The sequence below is a fragment of the Vipera berus genome, assembly GCF_964194415.1.
Source record: "Vipera berus genome assembly, chromosome: 15".
NCBI classification, from domain to species: Eukaryota; Metazoa; Chordata; class Lepidosauria; order Squamata; family Viperidae; genus Vipera; species Vipera berus.
In genome coordinates, this window is record NC_138218.1 from 11,155,130 (window position 1) to 11,179,009 (window position 23,880).

Consider the following 23,880-nt stretch of genomic DNA (forward strand, 5'->3'; position numbering starts at 1 on the left):
CCTTGAAGGCAACTGCTGGGTCTTTGTCTGCTGGACAGTCAAATGGTCTTCTAGGGGGCTGGACTAGAAGACCTCAACGCTCCCTTCCAGCTCTGTTGTTCTAGTCTCCATAAGCTTGCTGGTGCTCGCCTGACTTACCTGTGCGGTGAGGATGAGTTCGGTGATGATGTGACCCGCGTGCTGGCAGCGGTCAGGCAGCCCCATGACCTGTGCAACTCTTTCCTGACTAATCCCGTCATCTGCGGAACAAAGCAAGGGGAAAGCCCAGTGAAACAGCCACAAAAGGGAAAGAGGCAGAACGCTGGCGCGGACTCCGACTCCCAGCCACCACAGCGAGTTCTCAACTGACGACCACAGTTGAGCCCCGACACTTCCACTGCTAAACCACTGCTAACTAAAGGGAGTTCTGCCCCATTTTACAACCTTTCTTGCCTCGGTTGTTAAAGTGAATCCCTGCAGTTCTTCAGTTAGCGACACGGTTGCTAAGTAAATCCGGCTTACCCACTGACTTTGCTTGGCAGGAGGTCGCAAAAGGGGATCACGTCACATCACACACACACACACACACACACACACCCCGGGACGCTGTGACCGTCATAAACATGAGTCAGTTGCCAAGCATCTGAATTTTGATCACGTGACCACGGGATTGCTGCCATGGTCGTGTGTTGTTTTTTTCCCAGTGTGGCTGTAACTGTGAACTAATTCTAATTGGAGGACTGCCTGAACATCGGATGGATATGACTTTTAGCTGCATCCACCTGCAGTCCCTTGAACACGTTCTTGTAAAAACATATAAATTAAGGGTGTGCAAAACGTCCCTTATTTCAAAGCTGTCTGGCTCGCAGTGTTTTGCCTTTGAAGTAAGCCTGCGCAACGTTAATAAAACCCCGCTTCGGTTAAATTGCCAGCTTTCTAAATTTATTTTAAGCAGGCTGCCATGGTTACGCGACTGGGAACAAGAAATCCAGGCTGATCCACTGAAAAGCAGAGAGAGAGAGAGAAAAAAACGGCTGTGCTCAACAACCGCCACAAAAAAAGTGGTAAGATTTGGGTACCGTTACGTGACGACTCCCTTTATGGCCGTCATGACTTACGACTGAAATTGCGGACTCAATTAAGGTTGTAAGTCGAGGATGACCGCTAGGCTAAAAATAAAAAATAAAAATGCAAGCCTAAAACACTGAACTGTGATTAAACCATATTATGAACAAAGAGTCTGGACCAGGAGTGAGGGAACCTTGGCCCCTTCATGACTTGTGGACTTCAACTCCCAGAATTCCTGAGCCAGCATGGAATCCTGGGAGTTGAAGTCCGCAAGACATAAAATGGCCAAGGTTCCCTCACTCCTGGTCTAAAGCAGCAGTTCCCAAATTTTGGGGCACCAGGGACCAGTTCCACGGAAAACCATTTTTTCATTGATTGGGGGGGGGAATGTGGTTTCATGCGCCACTTAGATCCCACGCAAGTACAGACGAAGCTTCGTTTGCTTATGCGGTTACTGGAGACCCCTAGTCTAGATGCTTCACCAGAAACCTGGGTCAAACCACTGAAAGAAACAAACCTGGTTTAAACTGAATCCTAACCCCCGCGTCGTTCTGAATCTTCTTGATCATTTCGCCGTTTCTTCCTATTACGATCCCCACGGCGAATCTGGGCACGGAGACCTGCGGAAAGGAAGGGAGTTATGGTGAGGAGGGGGCTTTGGACACGAACCACCCTCAAACTGGACCGTGGTCAAGTCTCAAGGCTGGAGTTCCGTCTCAGGCCAACGCTGGATGTAAAACTTTCGTCCCTCACTGCCGTTTGCATTCAGACCAGGAAAGGGAGTTAAACACTGGCTTACGCCCACAAGAGGTGGAGATTTTAGAACTGGGTTTAGGAAGCGGAAAGACACAACAAGTTCACACAATTGCATACCTCTATGCTTCCTCCCATTCTGGATGCAAAATCGTTGCGTACGCCCCGGAAGTCAGCCTGATCTTTTTCTCGGATAATCTCCAGTACCATCTCTCTGGCTTGCTAGAGGATTCCGAAGGAAGAAAAGGGATCCATGTTAAATAATGGAGGGGGGAACCTGTATCTGGGTCTGCCAGGAGAAGGGCTGAGAGCCTGGAAAGCAGAATAAGGCTCTTCAGCTGCTCAAACTCTCAGCAAAAAAACAGGACAGAAGGTGGAAGATTATTAATGTAAAAGGCAACAGAAAGAAAAGGGAGAGAAAAACCACACCAGAAAAATAATCTCAAGCAAACACACAAACGCAGAGACACCCCCCACCACCACCCCTTCTCTCTCTCTGGGCTATTCTTCCAAATCCTTCCCCAACTCTTTTTTTATTATGATGACGATGATCAGCACGACTGCCAAACCTCTCCGATACACACCTGTACTTTAAAAGCATCTCCCGTAATGCGAAGAGGTTTATCTGCTCCAGTCGGTAAGGGGCCATCTTGGATCATAATCATTTTCACACCTGTTCGTTCCTACATATGCATCGCACAGATAACGGGAAAGGGAGGAAGAGAAAAAAAAACTACAAGAATAAATGAAATGCTAAACCACACACACACACACACACACACACAACCCTGCTTGAAAGCTATGAAAATAAGACAAGGAAAGGAGGGCTGCAAGGGACAAAACTGAAAGATTCGGTCCTTTTAATAGTGGAACGGAGGCGGATGGGGCTGGGTCAGTCAGAGCAAATCTTCTGGGCTCAGGGGGTGAAAAAATTCAGAAAATGACCGACCAGACTCTGCTGGTGCTTCACTGCACCCTCCCCAAACAAGAAAGAAACAATCCTTTATATGTTCGTTCATTTTTTTAAAAAAATACACAGTCCGATCACGCGTGCTGAAAAAAGCGACCGACGGCCGTTTTCCAAACAACCGCGGTAGCGTCCCCCGTGGTCACGTGGTCAAAATTCAGACACTTGGCAACTGACTCGTAGTTATGACAGTCGCAGTGTCACCTGGTCCTCTTTTTGGGACCTTCCGACAAGCAAATTGGCGAGGAAGCCAGATTCACTTAACAACCACGTGACTAGCTTAACGACGGCACTGATTCGCTTAGCGGCAAGGCTGTAAAATGGGGCAACATCCGCTTAACAACCGTCTCGCCTAGTGACGGAATTTCTGGGCTCGACTGAGGTTATAACTCAAGGAAGAGCTGTCCCTGCAATCCTTCACACCTGGCAGGGGACGATGGGCGGGTGGGTGGGTGGGAAGGCGGGGGACGGAGAGCGGAGGTGAGGGAGGAGTCTACGCACCTGCAATTGTTTTATCGTTTCTCCGCCTTTGCCAATCACCAGGCCCACTTTGGAGGCTGGAATGAGGATTTCTTGTATTGTGCTGTTGCCGTCCATCTCGTTGTGAAAGCCGGGTCCATTCCGACACCGATCTACGATGTGGCCCAGGAGCCGTTTCGCTTGTCTTCGGAAGTGGGAGGGGGGGAGGGAGGGAGAGAGAAAATACAAAGAGAGACAGAGGGAAGGAGGGGGAAAAAGAGAGAGAAAATCTCAAGGCAATCGGCTAGCAAATCGCACCCACTTCCCATCTTGTCTGGGTCTAAAAGGGAACGTGGGGTGTTTCTTTTGGTGGGGAGGGGGGGGGAAAGGAAAGAGAAATGAAGAAAGTAGAGGCAGTCCTCGACTTACGACAGTCCGTTTAGTGACCGTTCGAAGTTACAACGGCACTGAAAAACAGGACCATTTTTTCATCGTTATGACCTCTACAGCATCCCCAGGATCAGGCAGATCAAAATTCAGATGCTAGGCAACGGGGTCGTACTTATGACCATTGCCGTGTCCCGAGGGGGGTCAGATGATCCCCTTTTGCGACCTTCGGACAAGCAACGTCGACGGGAAAGCCGGATTCACTTAACAACCGGGCTGCTAACTTAACTGCTGCAGCAATTCACCTAACAACTGTGGTGAGAAAGGTCGTAAAACGAGGCAAAACTCACTCCTCAAATGTCTCGCTTAACAAGAGAAACGCTGGGCTCATCTGTGGCCGTAAGTCGAGGACTACCTGTAACACCGCTTCAATGCTGGGGTTGGGGTGACCACACGCTAAACCGACTGTTAAAAGTTTTGGTTACCCCTGCTTGGAAAGGGCCTTTTCTCCACTCCATCCGACCCACCCACCCAAAAGAGAGAGGGGCTTTCTCTATGTCGAGTTCGCCCTCTCGACCAGGGGCGGGGAACTAGGGCCCCTTTAGGACCTGTGGACTTCAACTCCCAGAATTCCTCAGCCAGGCGCCTTTGCCCTAGACAGGGAGATGTACATCTAGGTTGGCTGGCCATCTGGATAGACTCCAGCTTCGTACGCAGCCGATACCTCGTCTCCTTAGACTCTTTCTGAACCTCTGTAGGGCTCTCCGTGAAGGTCACAATCAAACTCAGACAACCAGCCCTGGTGGCTACTATCTGTCTGTGGCGGCTCAGGACAAAAGAGGCCACCGATTCTGAAGGTCTTCACGGCCTCCTCTACTATAGCGACGCAACTGCTGCAGTCGCTGGAAGTCCTGGTGACATCAGCGGTCCGCCAGCAAGCTACCGATGACACAGCCCTCAACGGGCCAACTTTTGTGAGGTCCTCGGTGCTCTCTGAGCTTGGTTGTTTTCCTGTAGATGTTTCATGAACCCGACTAGGTAACTTCATCAGTGAAGAAGCAACTAGCAGTGATGATGTCACTTAGTTGGGTCATGAAATGTCTGCAAGAAAATCAGCAAGCTTAGAGAGCACCAAGGACCCCACAGTCGTCATCCCTCCTCCTCCTCCTCCTCCATCATCCACCCACCCACCAAGCTCAGAGAACACCAAGGACCCTACAGTTCACCGCTGGAGCTACAGATATTCTTTTCTATTGGAACATCACCAACAGACGATGTAAGGGTTTATACAGTAGCTGCAAGAAGCTCTTGATGATGTCGCCTAGTTGGATAATGAAACATCTGCAGGAAAACCGCCAAGCTCAGGGAACACCACGGACCCCACAGTTCAACCCTGACCTGCAAATATTCTCTTCTATCAGAGTGATCTTTTTTCCTCCCGATTTGGGTGAATAATGGCCAAAGCAAATTAAACCCACTCACTTAAGATACGGAGAAAGTTTTAAACAGGTAAGAGGCAGGGCCCAGTTCAAATGCACGCATGCACCCGCCCCAGTCTTCAGATCATGCAGCTTTGAAAAACAATCCATTTACCAGAAGATGAACTCAAGAGTTGGAGACAACCCACTCCAAACCAGCCAGGCCAGAACCTCAAACCAAATGTAACCCTCTTAAGATGGCACCAAGCAGTTACATTTATTGCGCCTTGGTGTACAGATTCCCCACCCTAAGGCCGAACTTCAAAAACGGAACCAGAACAATGTCAATTGAAAGAAAGAAAGAAAGAAAGAAAGAAAGAAAGAAAGAAAGAAAGAAAGAAAGAAAGAAAGAAAGAAAGAAAGAAAAAGAAAGAAAGCCTACTTTTCAAAATGTCCAGGGTTTATTTCCTTTAACATTTGTTAAATCACCCCAATGAAATCCTTTAAAAAACTTTAAAAAAAAAGATTCCCCCAGATGGATTTGGAAAAAACCCACCTACCCAAAGGCTGGGGGACTGAGAGAGCAGGTCCATATTGTTAAGTGGGCTCCTGTAAGCCTGAGGCTCGCGGTTCCAGCGGGAAGAGGTCCTTGGGAGAGGCAAGCTCAGCTCCTGAGAAGGGGGAGGGAGGAAATACTGTCCCTAAAGTTTCTACAGGGGGTGAGAGAGCAGAAATTCCCCCCTCCCTTGCTGGGCTGCCAAGGGGAAGGGGGTGAGGGTGGAGCAGGAAGAGGGCAGCCGCCATTCTGCAGTCGGTCGTGGTTCGCCCCCTCCCCAAGAGAGCAGTCAGGAGAAATTGACTGGCATGCATCGGTCAAACGCAAAATGGCTGGGATGAAGGAGAAATGGCCAGATCACCTCTGCGCTTCTCTGGCCTGCTGTTGAGACGGCCTTCTCCAGACCCCGTTTCAAGGGAGGGAGGGAGGGGATTGAGGACACTCAAGAGTGGAAGACCACCCGTTTAATCTCTAATGGACAATCAAGTGGTCCATCGTCTCTGGCGGTTTCTGGGCTTCCTAAAGGCCCCCCACTCCTTTGTAGCAGCCTGGGGGCGTTGTGATTTTCCACAAGAGGGGTGGAGAGAAAGGACTTCACGTTCTCTTGGGCGACCTCGCCTTGGTCCCATTATACAGGCAGTCCTCGGCTTACGACCCAAAATTTACTGTCGCTAAGCGAGGCCTTTGCTAAGTGAACTTTGCCCCAGGTTACCACCTCTCTTGCCACGGTGGTTAAGTGAATCACTGCAGCTGTAAAACTAGCGACACCGTTGTCAAGCAGATCTGGCTTCCCCCGTTGACTTTGCTTGTCAGAAGGTCGCAAAAGGGGATCACGCGACCCCGGGACACACTGCGGCCGTCATAAATACGGCTGAATTTTGATCAGGTGATCACAGGGAGGCTGGAGCAGTCAGAAGTGTGAAAAACATCACTTTTTTCAGTGCGGTTGTAACTTCGGTCACTAAATGAGCTGCTGTAAGTCAAGGACTATCTGTACTCTAGGTATTACGTAGTCCCTGCTCCGAAAGAGGGATTTTTCTTCAACAGAAGAGCCCCCCCCTCTCTTTTCTGAGCTGCTCTTTCTGGTCTCATTCCTCCGAGGCGCCAGTGGAAGACCTGAAACCAGGCTGTCTTCATAAAAGCCTTATCCTATCGAGACCTCGTGCAAAGGATCGAAGCCTAATGGGGAGATGGAAGGCAGGGATTTGGGGCAATTAAAAAAAGGGGTGGGGGGGGTTAGAACGGAACTCTCTCTCAAAAGCCCCCCTTCCCACCCTGGAGATCTCCTCCAGAACACTAAACCAGAGCTGGTGAAGTTTGATTTTGGGATGAAGGACGGAACAGGTTTATACTCCTGGCGTTCTACGTGGCATAAATATTCCCCGCAATAAAAACTGGTCGATTATCCTGTTGGCCTACTTTTGCAAATCTGGTTGCTGGAGGGATTAAAGCCTTTTCAGTTCTTAGCATCAAACCACCCTCGGCACGAAGCGAGCTCAGGGTTACATCTTTTTATGATGATGATGATGATGATGATGATGCTGATGATGATTCGGAACCCGAAGGAACATCTAAGGTGCGTGAAGGAAAAGGGAACTGCACGAAGAGAAAAACGTGGGAGGCTGGCAAGCGCCCCCGTGGCTTGTTTCGAGGCAGCGCGGAGAAAAGTAAAAACAGATCAGGGTAGAACCAAAAAGAAGACAGGGAGAGAGGACAGAGTTGAGGGGATGAAAAGAAAGCGCAGATACTGGCTTTAGACGCTTACTCGATGCTCTCTGGGGATCCAGTCAGCATGCAAGGCCGTTCCGCCATCCCACCGCTGTCTGCCAAGAGAAAACAAGGACAGAGTCAACGGCCCTTGTCCATCCTGCTGCCAGCCTTCCGTTTAGAAAGGACAGACGGGGCCTCTAGACGGGGCTGACGGCAATCCATAGAATCCTAGGGCTGGAAGGGACCTCGGAGGTCTTCTAGTCTGACCCCCTGTATTAACCCGGTCAAATAGCCATCCAGTCTAACTCTGAAAACCTCCCACGATGGAGCACCCACAATTCCAGGAGGCAAATTATCCCACTGATTAATTTTCATTGTTTTCAGGAAACTTCTCCCGAGTTCTAGGTTGCCTCTCTCTTTAACAAGCTCCTAGGCTAAAAGACCCCTCCTTTTGTAACTGCACATTCAGGTTATGTGGCCAAATTCAGTCTTCAGAGCCTCTGCTTGCAATTCCCCTGTGCCTTAACCCCAAGACCTAAATGTCTGTTACAATCACAGGCGGTCTTTTCAAGGCTGCTGACGTTAAGGCAAATAGGGAAATCAAGCAGTGTGTTTATTGATGGACAACAGAGAAACAAGCTATGGTAGTCTGACAAGCCACTATTAGCTAGAATTAGACTATGTCTCAATCTGGTTTTTCCAACAAACCAAATTCTCAGCATGTTCATAAATAGCTGCCAGAAGGTGCTCCGGTGAGAGAACGCCATGCTAAGCCACAGAACGTGGTTCATAAACCCCAATGGATGGATCCACACGCTACAAACTCACCCGTGTGATCACGCTACTGGTCTAGTTTAATGTCTGAACCCAGCCACAGCCCTGGAATCAGGGGCTGGCTTGCAGACCTGGTCTTTTTCTGAGGTTTTCCTCTCTAAATAAAGGGAATGGACTGGAGCAAAAATTAAATGACTGTTTACCACCCACCCGCCAAAGCTCCTTACCTGATGCAATCTGAATTTTGCACCCTGATTCTGCCTGAATCCGGGAGATTTGCTCTCCGCCCCTGCCGATAACTGCAAAAAAATATAGCCAACATCAGGCTAGGGCTACTCGTAGAACATAAAGCATAGAATGGAGGGCTGAAAGGGACCTTGAAGGTCTTCTAGTCCAACCCCCTGCTCAAGCAGGAGGCCCTATACCAGGGGTAGGCAACCTCGGCTCTTTTATGACTCATGGACTTCAACTCCCAGAATTCCTGAGTCAGGAATTCTGGGAGTTGAAGTCCATGAGTCATAAAAGAGCCGAGGTTGCCTACCCCTGCCCTATACCATTTCAGAACAAACAGCTGTCTAATCTTTCCTTAAAAGCCTCCAGTGATGATGGAGCACCCACCACTTCTGGTGACAGGCCATTCCTCTGAATGATTGTTCTCACTGTCAGGAAATTCCTCCTTCGTTCTAGATGGGATCTTTCCTTCCTTCGTTTCCACCCATTGCTTCTTGTTCTGCCTTCAGGTGCTTTGAAGAAGGGGCTGACCCCCCTTTCCCCCTCAAATATTGGAAGGCTGCTAACACGTCACCCCGAGTCTTTCTCTTCATTAGGTTAGACATGTCCAGTTCCCTCAACCATTCCTTGTACGGTTTCGCCTCCAGAGCCCTGATAATCACTGCTGCTCTTCTCCGTACTCTTTCTAGAGTCTCAACATGGCTGTCTCATGCACGAGAGATTTTCAACGTTTTCAGTCCCATAATCCCCTTCACGCTCAGCTGTGTTAATGGCTCCACCCGAAGCAGATTTCTGCTGGAAACACAGACTGATCTTCTGCGGAAGAACGAGCGCTTGAATGCCCCCTCCCCAGTAAATACTTACTGAATCCAACCATTTTGTCAGGCACTTTGAAATCTTCAGTTATTACTGCCCTGAAGAGAACAGGAAAGAAAATTCATCAACGTTCCTGTCGCTGTTTGGAAAAAGAATCAGCATTAGATGCCAGGAATAATGAAGGGGATCAGCTCAGCATCTGGGAAGCTGTAAAACTACGCCCAGATGCAAATGGAAGAAACAGGCTTGGTTTCACTGTCAGGATTCTTGGCTTGGGGAGGGGACCTGATGTCCCCCAGTGGATCAGGCTGGTTACGGTTTCTGGCACCTTGACATAACTGGAGGACTTCCCCAGGCTACGGAGCAGAAGCGATGAAAACAGATAAAACTCCCGCTAGACTTAACAAAGCTATTTTCAGTTGAAACTTCCATCGTAATTCGCAACGCGGGTTTAACATTTGGCCCAGTTAACTCAATTTTACCTATATAGCATTAGCTATAGAAGTAGAAGAGGTGGAGGTGGAGTCAAGAGAGGAATCAGCCCAGAGTCCTTACGTTGCTACAAATGGCCCAAGTCCAGCTCTCTTGAATTCCGTTAACTCTTATCTAGTGCCAATATTTAACACCCACTAGTGGACTTATCTGGCCCTAACCTAGCCCATCTCCTCTTAACAGAATAATGAGAGTTAGAAGGGACCTTGGAGGTCTTCTAGTCCAACCCCTTGCTCAAGCAGAAGGCCCTATACCATTCCAGACAAATGGTTGTCCAACGTCTTCTTAAAAGCCTCCAGTGATGGAGCACCCTAACCTTCTCAAGGAGCATTTCTACTCAATATGGCTAACTGTTCCTGTTTAAATAACCCCTAAAAACCTGGCTCTCTCCCCACACAGTGGGTAATGTGTCACCTGAGTAGTATTTTAATCTTTTAATTGATTCTTTTTACTGGCCATTTTTTCCCCCACTGACACAATTCTTTGCTTTTATTGTATCCAGTAAGTTGCCCACGTTGGGGCAGGCTGTACATCTCAGAAATGAATTAAATGAATAGCCAACTAAATACAATTTAAAACAACAGGGGGTGACTTTCTACTGTGATTTTAGGCGACCACCTGGGTGCGTGAGCAACTTTTATCCAAAGACTACGAGCCGTGGTTCAGTTTTACGACTTCCGCTTGCAGCAGGATATATTATTCTACCTATAAAATCTCCACTTGGGCGGCCAGCGGAAGTTGTTTAGATGCCTGCTAAAATAATTTAGGTGTCACAGCACTGGATGCTCTCAATTTTCTAGACATGGCTCTAAGAAAGCATCTGGAATACAGGTGATTCTCAACTTACAATTGTAATGAAGCCTGGAATTTCCACTGCAAGTCACAACAGTCGTAAGTCGAGGCACCCGACTGACCTGATTTTACACCTTTTTTTGAGATGGATGCAAACAAGGCCATTTACTTACTTACTTTTTAATCTGTCTATGTCACACCTTTATTATTCTTACAAATATCTCAAGGCAGCAAACATATCAAATACACCTTCTGCCTCCTATTTCCCACACACACATACACACCAACCCTGTGAGGTGGGTTGGCCCAAGAGTGTGTGACTGGCCCAAAGTCACCTAGCTGCCTTTCATGGCTAAGGCAGGACTAGAACTCCCAGTCTCCTAGTGATTGGCCCAAAGTCAACCAAGTTTTCATTGAACTCACGGTCTCTTGCTTTCTGGCCTGGTGCCTTAATCACTAGACCAAACAGGCTCCATTCATTCCTATGGGGTTTATTTTTGGTTTTGTTTGGGGGGAGAGGCTGGAAACTGGCAAAAATGCCATATATCAATAAAAATGAGCCAATATCCAAGCACCCCAAATGTTTTCAATGTGTATTGGTGTCAAAACTCCAGAACCAGGTCATAAAAAACCCTTTGAGGGTATCGGTCATAACCCTGAATGGTTGCTAAGCACCTGGTTATTAAGTGAGGACTCTCTGTATCCTTTTACTCTTCGCCCTGATCTCGTCTATCTACCCAATATTGTCTTCGCCTTCTTCAATCTCACCCAAGCCTCACTCACTGGCACCAGGTAAATATTTATTAACTGCAAGCCTCTTCTGTGTGAATACACCACGAATACGACCCCCCTTCATAAAAAATAATCATCACACAATATTCTGAAGCAGAAGGAAAAAAGAGATGGAAACTGCCCACAGTTTTGTGGCGCTCCCAACCTCTGACTTTGTAATACTCCAGTACAGATGGCAGATCAATAAACAATTACCAGCGATCGATAAATAATAAAACATAACCCACGGCTTACCTTTGATGTACTAGGGCCCCTAACTGGTTACCTACTGTGGCAGAGAAGAGAGAGAAAAAGGGGGGGGGGAAATAAAATCAAAGCATTAGTATGGATAAACTAACTTCGTCTGCCCGTTTTCATCGGGGCGAGGGGAAAAGAGAAAAGCAGAGCGGAAACCCCCCCCACCCCCCCACCCCCAGCAATTTGGGCTCAGTGACTGAAATGAATGCTTGACGCGGGACTGGAAACAGGAGGAGATGTTTTGATCCACCCCAGCCGGGCAGGAAAGCGTCCAGCTGAACACTGGGTAGGAAATTGATCCACCTCCCTTCCATGCTGTGAAGCATGGGAGAAAGAACCCCCCCTTCTACCCCCCCCTCAAATCCCTGTGTTGTTCCCCTCTACCCCCCCCCTCAAATCCCTGTAAGTGTTGTTCCCTGTCCCATTGGGATTCCCCCCCCTCCCCAGCCCCAAAGGAAAGCTGATATTAAAAAGATCAAGAGGACCGGCAGTCATTAAAAAACAGAAACGGAGGAGCCGTAACCAAAGAGATTTGGAGAGTTTTAAGTCAAATCAAAAATAAAAGTATTTGGAGAGAAAGAGAGAGACATACAAACATACTTCTGGGATTATCTCTTATCTGCGATCCATGAAGCCAGTTTACACGGAGACCTGTGAAAGAGAGAGGGTGGTCAACGAAGGCTCCATCCTCAAGTTGAGCTTACGGTCAGGTTCCTACTCAAGACGTCCACCTAAGATGTCCTCCGCTTGTCCGGAAGCTTCTAAGGAAGCTCGAGGTCAAACTCAACTTTGCATCATCAAGTTGAATTTCTGATTATGTTCCTACTCAATGGAGGAGCCATATTCACCATGTTACTAACTTAACAACGGCGGTGTTTTCGCTTAAAAACCGTGGCCCCGAAAGTTGTAAGATGGGGCACAAAAATCACTTAACAACTGTCTCCCTTAGCAACAGAAATTTTGGGCTCGTAAATTGAGGATTACCTGTAGTTCATCAATTCCCCAAGTCAAAATGATCTCTCCGGTAGTGCCTTGGAGGGTTTAACAGGCTCTCATGTTACGTAAGAATTGAGAAGAGCCAAATGTGGCTTAATAGATTAACAAACCGTGGTTACAATGGTGTTTCTCGAAGTCCTGCCCCAATTTATTAGTCTTCAGACGTGTTGCATTTTTCAGTGTGTGTGTGTGTGTGTACGCACATAAAAGAAGTCTGAAAGCCTTCTCAGCAGAGATAACAGAAAGGTAAAAATCAACACAGATTTGCTAGGAGGCAGCTTGGCAGACGGAAATCACAGGCAGAAAAAAGGCTGGGTCCCCCCCCCCCTTTCTTTGCTCCAAGGAACCCAATTACTCCAGGTTTTCAGCTGCTTGTTTTAAGAAAGTAGCGCACCCTTTGCAGGAAATAATTGAAAAGGGGGAGTGGAGAAAACGAGAATGAATTCTGCATTTCAAGCTCCATTTCATGCCCATTTCCCAGGTCAGTTCAGTCATTTTCAGCGGTGAGAGGCATAGATTAAGTCTATTTTAAGCCAAGAGGTTTAGGACAGTTACTTACCAATGACATTCCCCCCCCACACACACACACACACATACTCCACCCCTCCGAAAAGTGCAGGGAACTTGTGACAATCAATGTCTCACCAGGACACCTCTATTTCATCATGCTCTATCAATCAGTTGCCTATTTTCTGAAATGGGATAGGTGCAACTTTTACAGGTCTTTCTGGCTGCTAAAGTGACTATTCTCTGCCTGTTCGAAAAGTAAAATCAGAATATGCATGAAGATTAGAGTGACATGAGCGGAAGCAGGAAAGGAAAGCTTTAGACAACTTAGGACAAATTAAGGATGTATCCCAGATCGATCCATCCCTTCCTTCCTTCCTTCCTTCCTTCCTTCCTTCCTTCCTTCCTCCCTCCCCCCCCTTCCCTCCTCTTTCTTTTCTTTTCTTTTCTTTTCTTCCCATCTCCCTATAAGGTGAATCTGGGTGGTTTACAGGTTATAAAATGGGTAAATAAAATAGTTAAAACGATGAAAAGAATGCGACATTAAAATATTACTCTGCATTTCTGGTATTCCCTTAAATCCTTATCAAATCTCTCTATCAGCCCCAAATTACCCAGAGCAATTTGACAGGCTCGATTTTAGGTCCATCTTTATCGCAATTGTATGTCAAGAGTTGTTGAGTTAATGCATCAGTTAATTAATTAATTTAATGCATTAAAAGCTCAAAGGCTCTGGAAGATGATTCATCACAGAACGAAACAAATGTCTGAAAATCAGCTCTTTTCCCCTTGCCAGATGTTTTTCTATTAGGCCTTATTAAGCTTTATGTCCACATAAAGTACATGAAGTCAGCTCTATATATGGTAATAGTTGCTAGGATATTTTATATTTCTTACTGGAAATGACACACAATTTCTCTCTTTGTAGAAGAGCAGGCTATGTCAGCACGCACCGATGTCAAAAATTGCTTTGTATTTAAATAAGTCAGCTACTGAATTTGCTGGCTGATCGTTTTGTTACAAGTTAGGATTTGTTTTTGTGATCTCAGATGCCTATTAATTGTATTGTTGCTTTACTTGATTTTTAAGCTGTACGCTACTAAGTTGCTGCTAAAACGGGCTCATCAATCACTTTTGCGGTACCACTGTTAACTTTCAACGGTCTCTAAACAAATGGTTTGTAAGTTGAGGACCGACAATACCTTTATTTTTCCCTTGCAAGAGGAAAAAGTCAGCCTCCCTTGGAACTTAAGAGCTCCAAAATTGCCCTTGGACACGAGCACTCTCTGGAGGGGAGTTTCAGCACCCTCGCCCCCTTATCAAGGGAAAGACTAAACAATTGCTCAAGCATTGCGGCTGCTGATAAAATGAATCTTCTAACCACTTCCAACAGTTCTGCATGATTCTGTTCTTGCCGGGCCCAGCGTGAACGCTGGTTGAGGACAAACCCCAATTCATGGCATGGGTCCAGGTTGCTGGAGGGACCATCTCACCCCACCGGGATTGGCTCGTCCCACCCGTGTCGTCAGAGGAGGCACAAGGAGGGTCCCATCAGCCCGATTATTCTGGCTGGCGGGGCCCAGGAGGGCCTTCTCTGCTGTGGCCCCTGCCCTCTGGAACATTCTTCCTCCCTCATGTGAGGTTGGCCCCGACCCTCCTGTCCTTTCGCAAGGGCCTAAAGACCTGGTTCTCCCCCTTGGCCTGGGACCCCAGTGGGGGTGGTTGATCGAGTAACAGCAGATCCCAGCTCCTCCCCACTCTGCCCCCACCCTCCCCATGTGCCTTTGGTTTTAATGTTTGATTTTAACTTTTTTTAACGGCTTAGCTTAGATCAGTGTTTTTCAACCACTGTTCCGCGGCACACTAGATGTTGCCTGGTGTGCCGTGGGAAAAATTGAAAAGTAATTATAAAATACTTTCTTTGTGTTTATTTGATTCCTATTCAAGAGAATTACTTTATATATAGTCAATATAGGCACAGAGTTAAATTTTTTAACATTTTCTAATGGTGGAGTGCCTCGTGATTTTTTTCATGAAACAAATGTGCCTTTGCCCAAAAAAGGTTGAAAAACACTGGCTTAGATGTAACTGTAAGCCACCCAGCCTAGGGCAGGGGTCTGCAACCTTGACAACTTTAAGACTTGTAGACTACGCTGGCTGAGGAATTCTGGGAGCTGAAGTCCACAAGTCTTAAAGTTGTCAAGGTTGCAGATAGATACATAGAGAGAGAGAGACAGACAGACAGATGATGGATGGATATAGGATAGGATAGGATAGGTTCTCCTCCCCACTGCCAGCCATTGCCAAACCAAACCGAACTTCCCTTATAGTAAAAGGGATTTCAAAAAGTTGGGGGGGGGGAAATGACTTACTCCCGTCTTCCAAAGCCCGCTTGACTCCGTAACCGTACACCGAGGGGTCCACGAGGGGTGCAGAATTATTCACGTGAGAAATTTCTCCAATTTTAGCAGCCATTTGCTATAGGCAGAGAAATAATAATAATAAAAAAATCATTAGCTAGGTTTAGATGGGGTGAGCTTAGAAAGTTGTCTGCTCCTGTAATGAACCAGCCTGGGAGGAAGCAAAATGAAAGGTTTTATTTATTAAATTTATATGCCAATTAGGTAAATCAATTGTTTTAATTAACGATACTGTCACTGATTGATTGATTGATTGATTCATTCATTCATTCATTCATTCAATCAATCAATCAATCTTCTATAGCTGCCCAACTCAACCAAGTGACCCTGGGAGGCTTGAAATTTAAAAAATTAGACGATGTTTATAAGAATTAAAAACAATGAAACAGTAAAAACACCCCAAAAATAAATGCAAACAGCAGCCAAGATAATTACCTTGCATCATTACATTTAGTTATACTATGACAGGCCCTATCCCCAATTCATTAAGACAAAACTAATTGTGCTTAATCCCACTGAATCCAACAGGATCTCTCTCGTCAAGCTGTACAATTCCTAGAGAAGTCCATTATGCTGGGAAAGCTGAAAGGGAATGAAAGAAGAGGACGATCCCAGCAAGGTGAAGGGACTCCAGTGCAACAGCAAGGAAGATATCATTGGAAGAGCTGAAGGACCAAGTTTGGGGGGGGGGGAAATCCTCCTGGAGAAAAATTATGGGATTGCTAAGAGTGGACACCCACTCAATGGCACACAGTCAATCAATGGATCAATGCAAAGATGGAGCATTCTTTCGGAAGCCCATCGTGTTGGAAAAGGTGGAGGGACCCAATTACGGCGATGAGGGGGTCACTGTTAGAAGTTCTGAAGGATCTGGTTGGGGATAGATCCTCCTGGAGAAAAACCTGTTTGGCAACCGCCTTGTATTTACGACGGTTGCAGTGTTTCAGGGTCCCATGTTCACCTTTCTGCGGCCTCCTGGCAAGCAAAGTCCGTGGGGAAGCCGGCTACACTTAAAAACAACCGTGTTGCGAACTCAACAACGGCAAGTGATTCATTCACTTAACCACTCTGGCAAAGCTCACTTAACAAAGGCCTCGCTTAACGGCAGAAATTTTGGGCTCCCTTGTCGAGGACTACCCGTGGTTCCTGTCAATCCTCAGATCCCTGAAAGGAGGATGGGGTTCACCTTCTGAACCCCCCCCCCGAGACTTGCAATATTTCTGAAGAAAAGCAGAGGAAGGCTGACTGCCCTTGTGAAAGGAGCACTTTGAACACGAGAGTTAGTTATTCCTGCTTTGGCAGCTGTTTATTCAGGAATGTGGATAACTGGGGCGGGCGGGGGAGGGGGGGAGGGGAGTGTTTAGCTCCTGGGAGACAGCCTTATCTCAGCAAAAAAGGGGGGGTTAACTGGCCACAGAGCCTGCTGAGCAAGGAGCCCTCCTTCCTTTGCAGAAGATTTAAAGGGGATCAAAGTCTTTTTCTTCTGCCCCAACGACTTTTGGACCTAGAAGAGGCAGCGCTATCACATCTCCCCCTCCCCTCTGCGGGCGACCCCTGCCCATATGTTAATGCTAAAATACACAGGGAGGGATCCCGGTCCTGTCCAAAAAGATACAACATTCACCCCAACGTCCCAGCTTGAGCAAGAGTCAAATTAACCAAGGTGACTCAAGAGTATCATCAAATCAAAGGGCTGGGAAGGACCTCAAGAGGTCTTCCAGTCTAACCCGCTGCCCAAGGCAGGAGACCTTACGGCATCCCGGTCAAATGGTTGTCTGATCTCCTCTCGAAAACCTCCAGTTGCCAGGTGTGGTCTGAAGTTGGATCACGGGGCCCTGGGGAGGCCGCAATGGTTTCAAGTGTGAAAAACGGTCGCAAGTCGATGCCGCTGTAATTTTGGGCACAACATGAATGGTTGTAAGTCAAGGACTACCTGTATTTTTTTTTTATACTGAGAAACCAAAAAAAAAAAAGAAAATTGTTTTTCAGGGCTTAGGCCTCCTCAAACTTGAGGCTGCAGCTGCTTGGCAAAACCTTTCTGATCCAGCTTATGTAACACGATGCCCTTAGATAAAATGGGGGGAAAAATGAGGAGCAACGTTCAAGGTACTTCTGCACAGGCAGGAAAGAGAGAAAATGTGTATAAAACAAGAACTGGCGACTCCGGCAAAGCTCTCCCAACGGTGCGCATTAAAGGGTGTTCCTTAAGAAAGCATGGAAAGGATAGAACAAGGCGCCATCCTGGGAAAGCAGAAGACAGCTTGCTACAGCGGTGCCAGCTTCGTTACGAAAAAGGGCAAGGATAAAGAGGCAAGAGAGACAGTATCAACGAAGGAGTTTTGCCTAGTGGTTAAGGCTGGAAAGTGGGAGACTGTGAGTTGTAGTCCCCACCTTAGCCATGAAAGCCAGCTGGGTGGCTTTCGGCCAATCGCCAGGAGACGGTGAGTTCTAGTCCTGCCTTAGGCATGAAAGCCGATTGGGTGTCTTTTGGCCACTCACTAGGAGACTTAAGTCTTTGACGGTGGACACTGGATGGAAACCCAGGCTGAGAAAAATGATCAACTTCTTTAGACAGGGAGAACAGAGATTTTTTTTAAAAAAGAAACAAACTAAAGTGAGGCACGTTAGGGGAGAAAATCCTGAATTTACGTATGTGTAGAGGGTAAAACTCCATTTAGGATAGAAAAGTAAATGGTTCAGTGGAAACCAGCCATGTAGTGAAAGAGGGAGAGAGGCGGGGGGGGGGGAATCCATGCTAGGAATCCTTCGGAAGCAGCCTTTGTACAAACCTGTTATACAGATTCTCACTAGCCCTTAATGGAAAAACATTTGCTGACCTGGAAAAATGTCAGGGAATCGAGAGAGTCACAGGACTGGATGGGCACCTTTACAAATGCTAAAATACGGGGAAGGGGGTGAAATGAAGGCAGGAGGAAGAATGTGCAGAGAAAAGCAACCGTGATGGTGAAAGACCCGGAGGCTAAACCAATGGTTGAGGGAACTAGGCATGTCTAGGCTAACACAAAGACCACTCAGGGGACATATAATAGCAATCCTCCAGTATCTGAAGGGGATCAACTTGTTCTCCAAAGCACCTGAAGGCAGGACAAGAAGCAACAGATGGAAGCTAATCAAGGAGAGAAGCAACCCGGAACTAAGCAGAAATTTCCTGACAGTGGGAACAATTAATCACTTTCCTCTGGAAGTTGTGGGTGCTCCATCACCGGAGGTTTTCAAGAAGAGATTAAGCAGCCATTTGTCTCAGAAGGGATAGGTTCGCCAGCTTGAGCAAAGGGGTTGGACTAGAAGACCTCCAAGGTCCCTTCCAGCCCTAGTGTTCTATGTTCTAAAACATCCGCAGTGCAAACGTCCGTAACAATTTAAAAAACAACAACAGCTAAGCGGGTTTGCCGGCAGGTCAGTTAGTCACACAGAGTACGGAGAGAGAATGAAAGTTCTCCGTTTAATTTGGTAGCTTTCTGTTTGACTTTAGGTTGCACTGAATTAATCTGTTTTTGTTATTTGAACAAAGGTTGGCTTCCCTTACAGCACACCCCCTGGCCAGGTCAAGTCAAAAGCCGATGTTGATGATGTGGCAGTTTCTCAACAAATAACGGCTCAAAAGAGTAGCTGAAATGCTGTAAAAGCCACAACTGGACTTTAAGTTACTCGATGGGATGATGTATACAAACAAGTTTTTGAATGTTTTTCGTTTCCAGCACCTACCGTAAGTTAAGGGGGGAACTGAAGTTAGGTGGTTTGATTACAGCACGGGTAATGCTCAGCTTATGGCAATATAAAAACCTAACTTGGGACAACTAGAAGCAAGCATGCACTCGTCTTTCTGGCAGCTTTATACAGGTTTTGGTTCCTTAATCAGGGCCACTAATCCACACAGGGGAATAAAAAAAACCCACAATGCCGTCATCTGCCCTCCACCAATTTGCACCACAAAAATGCTTTCTAAACCTGTTGCTTGCACAGCCTCGGATTTGTGGCTTTGGAGGTAATAATCTTATCAAGATTTTGGGGAAATGCACTACAGCCAGTCCTTGGCTTAGAAATATTTGTCTAGTGACCATTCAAAGTTACAACGGCACGTGACCTATGAGCATTTTTCACACTTACGAACTTGCACTTACAAAAGAAAATCAGACAGCGACTTGTCAGAAATGGCGCAGGGTCTCCTGCTTGAGCAGGGGGTTGGACTAGATGACCTCCAAGGCCCCTTCCAACGTGTCATTCTGACCGTTGCAAAATCCCCGTGGTCACATGATCAAAATTCGGACGCTTGGCAACTGGCATGTATTTACGACGGTTGCAGAATCCCAGGGCCATGCAGTCACTGTCATAAAATGGGGCAAAACCCACTTCAACATTGTTTACCAACAAAAACTTTGGGCTCAGCGGTGATCCTAAGGCGAGGACTACAGGTAAAATCAAACAGATCTCCTCCTACAGCCTATTGTAGGCCAAACAGTATTTTTCAGGGATATTTTCCATCACATTAAATATCTCTTAGCATTAATACTTATTGTTTTAATGTTTCCACGTTGCTTTTAATGATTGTAAACCACCGAGAGCCACCTCTGGATGGGATGAGCAGCATGTAAGCTTAATAAATAGTCAGTCAGTAAATACAGGTAGTCCTCAACTTATGACCACAGCTGAGCGCAAAATTTCTGTTAAGTGAAACATTTGTTAAGCGAGTCTTATCCCATTTTATGACGTTTCTTGCCACATTTGTTAAGGGAATCACTGCAGTTGTTAAGCTAGTAACGTGGTTGTGAAATGAACCTGGCTTCCCATTCGACTTTGGCAGGTTGCAAAAGGGCATCACGTGAGCCCCCGCCAGGAGACCCGCAACAGTCATAAATATGAATCAGTCCCCAAGCATCTAAATGGTCGTAAGTGTGAAAAACGGTCATGAGTCAATGCCATTGTAACTTTGAACAGTCACTAAATGAATTGTCGTACGTCAAGGACTACCTATAAACCTCAAGTAATATTACAAAGGAAAAGGGATAGGAGAAAATACAGATCTATACGTCGGAAAGAGGCAGGAAAAGACGTCACAGGATGCAATTGTGTGTGCAATCAAAGGTACCTGTTGCATTAAATTATCTGCACAGCCAAAAAAGGTCCTGAAGTGAATGTACACTGGATAACAATGAATGTGCTAGGATGAGGCGGTCAGTTAAATTCTTCCTTACCCACAAATGATTGCACGGGCTGTTCAGTTATGCAACTCGATTTGATGAATTAGCCCTGTGCCTCTCCTACCATGGTTACTTAGCATGTGGCACCTGGGACTGGACAGCAGGCTAAATAGCTCAGAGGCAGAACTGTCTACGCAATGGCAACCCTTATCAGGATCAACACGTGCAGTTTATTTTTCACGATTCAAACAGGCAGCACTGTCGGGTCCCAGAGAAAAAGAGAAATGATAAAACTATTACAGAAACATAATAGTTCTCGACTTACAGCAGTTCGCTGGTGTAAGTCCGTTCGAACTGTAGTGACCGTTCAAAGTTACAAAAAGTTCTTAGGCTTTCATGCCTAAGGAAGAACTAGAACTCACTGTCTCCGGGTGATGGGCCCACAGTTACCCAGCTGGCTGTCATATCTAAGGAAGGACTAGAACTCACTGTTGCCTGACGATTGGCCCCGAGTTACTCAACCAGCTTTCATGCTCAAGGCAGAACTAGAACTCCCAAAGACACCCAGCTAGCTTTCATGCTTAAGGTGGGACTAGAACTTGCCATCTCCTGGTTTCTAGGCCAGCACCTTAGCCACTACACCAAACTGACTCTCCAGTTCACTGACTGTCTTGTTAAGTAAGCCGGGTACAGCATAATAGGGACCCACAGCATTAGACAACTGCACAGAGTCTAGAAAGGTCACCAACCTTGAAGGAATGCTCAGTGGTGATAACGTGTGGATATCAAGCAGCTAATGCACAAGACAAAGGGAGATATCTGATCCTTCATGTACTTGTGTGTGTGGGGGGGGAATCACACAGTAACAATGCAAGACGGGTGTCTACCTTAGAAGCATGACATATATTCTGATGTTCACACATCCAAGTTATCTCTGTTTTCAAGAGCTCCCTCGAGAGATGCTAAGGAGCAACCTTTAAGTTGCATTTCCTCAGCTTACTGTTTGCTTTTCCTTCTCTGGGCTTTGCAAAGAGCTGTTCGCCTCAAAAAATAACACAGTCGTGTGACGGATATAGGCCTGCGTACGCGTAAAAAAAACAAAAACGAGAAAGAGCTGAAGAATTCAAACTTCCCTCTGCACAGGGGCAAAAGATGAAGCAAAGCGTTCATGGGAATCATTTGAGACAGGGAGACAGACGGCATATACACTTAAGAAATAAATAAGAAGCTATGCAAGTAGGCTAGAAGATGGATCTAGTTCAAGGCGATGGCAAAACAACTTGCATGGTCCCGGTTGCCAATCTGTCAAACAACGTGCAGTTTCCAGCTGTGTGCAGATTTTGCACAGCTGCAGAAGAGAGCCAGCGAAGCTGTAAGAGGCCTGCAGCCTTTCCCTTATCAGGACAGGAAATAAGGGATTTTTAGTCTAGCTAGAAGAGTCCCACTGCAAGTGAACGTGAGTGTGGAAGTTGCCGAGAACGGTTTCAGGGCAGAGAGAAAAAGCCTGCATTCCCAGTGGAAGGAGACACAGGGCCAAACCTGTACAGGCAGTCCTCGACTTACAACAGTTCATTTAGTGACTGTTCAAAGTTACAACGGCACTGAAAAAGTGACTCATGACCGTTTTTCACACTTGGTCACCGCGGTCACCTGATCAAAATTCAGACACTTGACAACTGATTCATATTTATGATGGTCACAGTGTTCTCCTGGGGTCACGTGATCCCCTTTGGCGACCTTCTGGCAAGCAAAGTCGAAGGGGAAGCCGGATTCACTTAACAACCGTGTTGCTAACTTAACGACTACAGAGATTCACTTAAGAACTGTGGCAAGAAAGGTCGCAAAATGGGGCAAAACTCAGTTAACAAATGTTCCCTTAGCAACAGAAATTTTGGGCTCCGTTGTGGTCGTAAGTCGAGGGCTATCTGTAGGTGTACAGGAGGGCTCCTTGGTGTCCTCTCAGTGTGTTTTCCTGCAGACGATTCATTGCCCAAACTAGGTAACGTCATCAGTGCTAGAAGGCAGCACTCCCATCTAACACTGATGATGTTACCTAGTTTGACAATGAAACGCCTGCGAGAGCTGCTGCATATAAACAGGGAGCAAGCCACACTCACTAGCACTGATGAAGTTATCTAATTGGGTCATGAAACGTCTGCAAGAAAACTTGCTCAGAGCGCATCAAGGGCCCCATCATTGTTTTCCTCCTCCTCCTCCCCTTCTCCACTCCACACACCCTACTCCCTTCTAACACTGATGATGTTACCTAGCTGGGAAATGAAACGTCTGCAAGAAAACAAGCAAAGTCAGAGAGCACCAAGGACCCCACAGTCCTCCTCCTCCTAGTACTGTGTGATCGGACACACAAAGAACTTCTCTCTGGTGCAGAAGCTCACAACGTACATATAAACGGCAAGGGATAGGTCATAATCATAGTTACATTCAAGTTTAATAAAACAAAAATAAAGGAACTCGGAGCCAGGCTTCCAAGCTCCGCCAGGGACCTGTCAAAACCCTCAGCACCCGAGGCAGGGTTGCTGGGCCTTCTGGAAGGAAGCAGAGTCCGGGGCGAGGGGCTGCCCTATTGACCGGGAGGGTGGAGCGGAGGGGCTGCTGCTGCTCGCCGCTCCTAGAGAGCCGAGCCTCCACATCCAGCAGCAGTCTACCAGGGAGCCACTAGAAAGGCAGCCTAGCACAGGCGAAGACAGGCCGCTGCGAGGGGGCTCCAGGGGTCAAGGGGCAGAGCGCCCCCAGCGCCCCGCTTCCCCCCGTCAGCGAGGCGGGGCAGTCCCGGGGCGGCGGGGCCCCTTTCCCGGCATGCCTCGGGCGTCCCGGCCACCCCCGAGGGCCCTCCCCCGCGGCCTGCCCTGGGGCGGCCCGGCCCACCTCCTGTCAAGCCAAGGCCGGGCCTGCGGCCTCCTCCTCCCGCTGCCCGCTCTGCCCCGGCGGCCCTCGGAGCCCTGCCGCCGGCTCTCCCTGGCCCCGCGGGGCCCTCCGGACGCCCCCGGACTTCCGCTCGGCCGCCGCCGCCGCCACTCACTCGGCCTCTCCGTCTGGCGCCCGGGGGCTCAAGCGCTCCGGCTGCCTCGCTCTCCCTCCGCCTGGGGACCCGTACCCGGAAAAGGAAGTCCCTCCCTCGCTTCCGGCGGAAAGCGGAAGGAGGACGGGGTGGCGGCGCTGGCGGGAGGGAGGGACGCGTGACGTCACGGGCCGAGCGGAGCGTCACGTGAGCGGGGCTCCTCCGCGGGAAGGCCGCAGGGGGCGTGGCGGGGGCGTGGCGGGCGCGCGGAGGCGTCGCCGCCCCCTCCCTTGGCGCTGCAGCTCAGCCACGCGCCGCGCGCCGCCTTTGCAGGGTGGGGGCAGCCGG

The 23,880-nt window shown here is 47.7% G+C and overlaps 1 protein-coding gene across 2 annotated transcripts in view; it reads right to left on the reverse strand.

Annotated features, from left to right (window-relative positions):
* Window positions 1-23,648, reverse strand: part of FUBP3 (far upstream element binding protein 3) — a 33,310-nt gene extending 9,662 nt beyond the window's left edge. The window contains exons 1-12 of one of the 2 annotated variants that reach the window (XM_081339687.1): window positions 23,554-23,648; window positions 15,307-15,412; window positions 12,032-12,082; window positions 11,429-11,459; window positions 9,167-9,216; window positions 8,299-8,370; window positions 7,353-7,410; window positions 3,269-3,431; window positions 2,385-2,483; window positions 1,921-2,022; window positions 1,565-1,667; window positions 139-239 (exon numbers count right to left, since the gene is read on the reverse strand). In XM_081339687.1, the coding sequence (XP_081195813.1) occupies window positions 139-239; window positions 1,565-1,667; window positions 1,921-2,022; window positions 2,385-2,483; window positions 3,269-3,431; window positions 7,353-7,410; window positions 8,299-8,370; window positions 9,167-9,216; window positions 11,429-11,459; window positions 12,032-12,082; window positions 15,307-15,409 (933 nt within the window). In that variant the 5' untranslated portion in view covers window positions 15,410-15,412; window positions 23,554-23,648. Of the gene's footprint in view, window positions 1-138; window positions 240-1,564; window positions 1,668-1,920; window positions 2,023-2,384; window positions 2,484-3,268; window positions 3,432-7,352; window positions 7,411-8,298; window positions 8,371-9,166; window positions 9,217-11,428; window positions 11,463-12,031; window positions 12,083-15,306; window positions 15,413-23,553 lie in introns of both variants that reach the window. The other variant, XM_081339686.1, reaches the window with a different exon arrangement.
* Window positions 23,649-23,880: the final 232 nt, after the last annotated feature.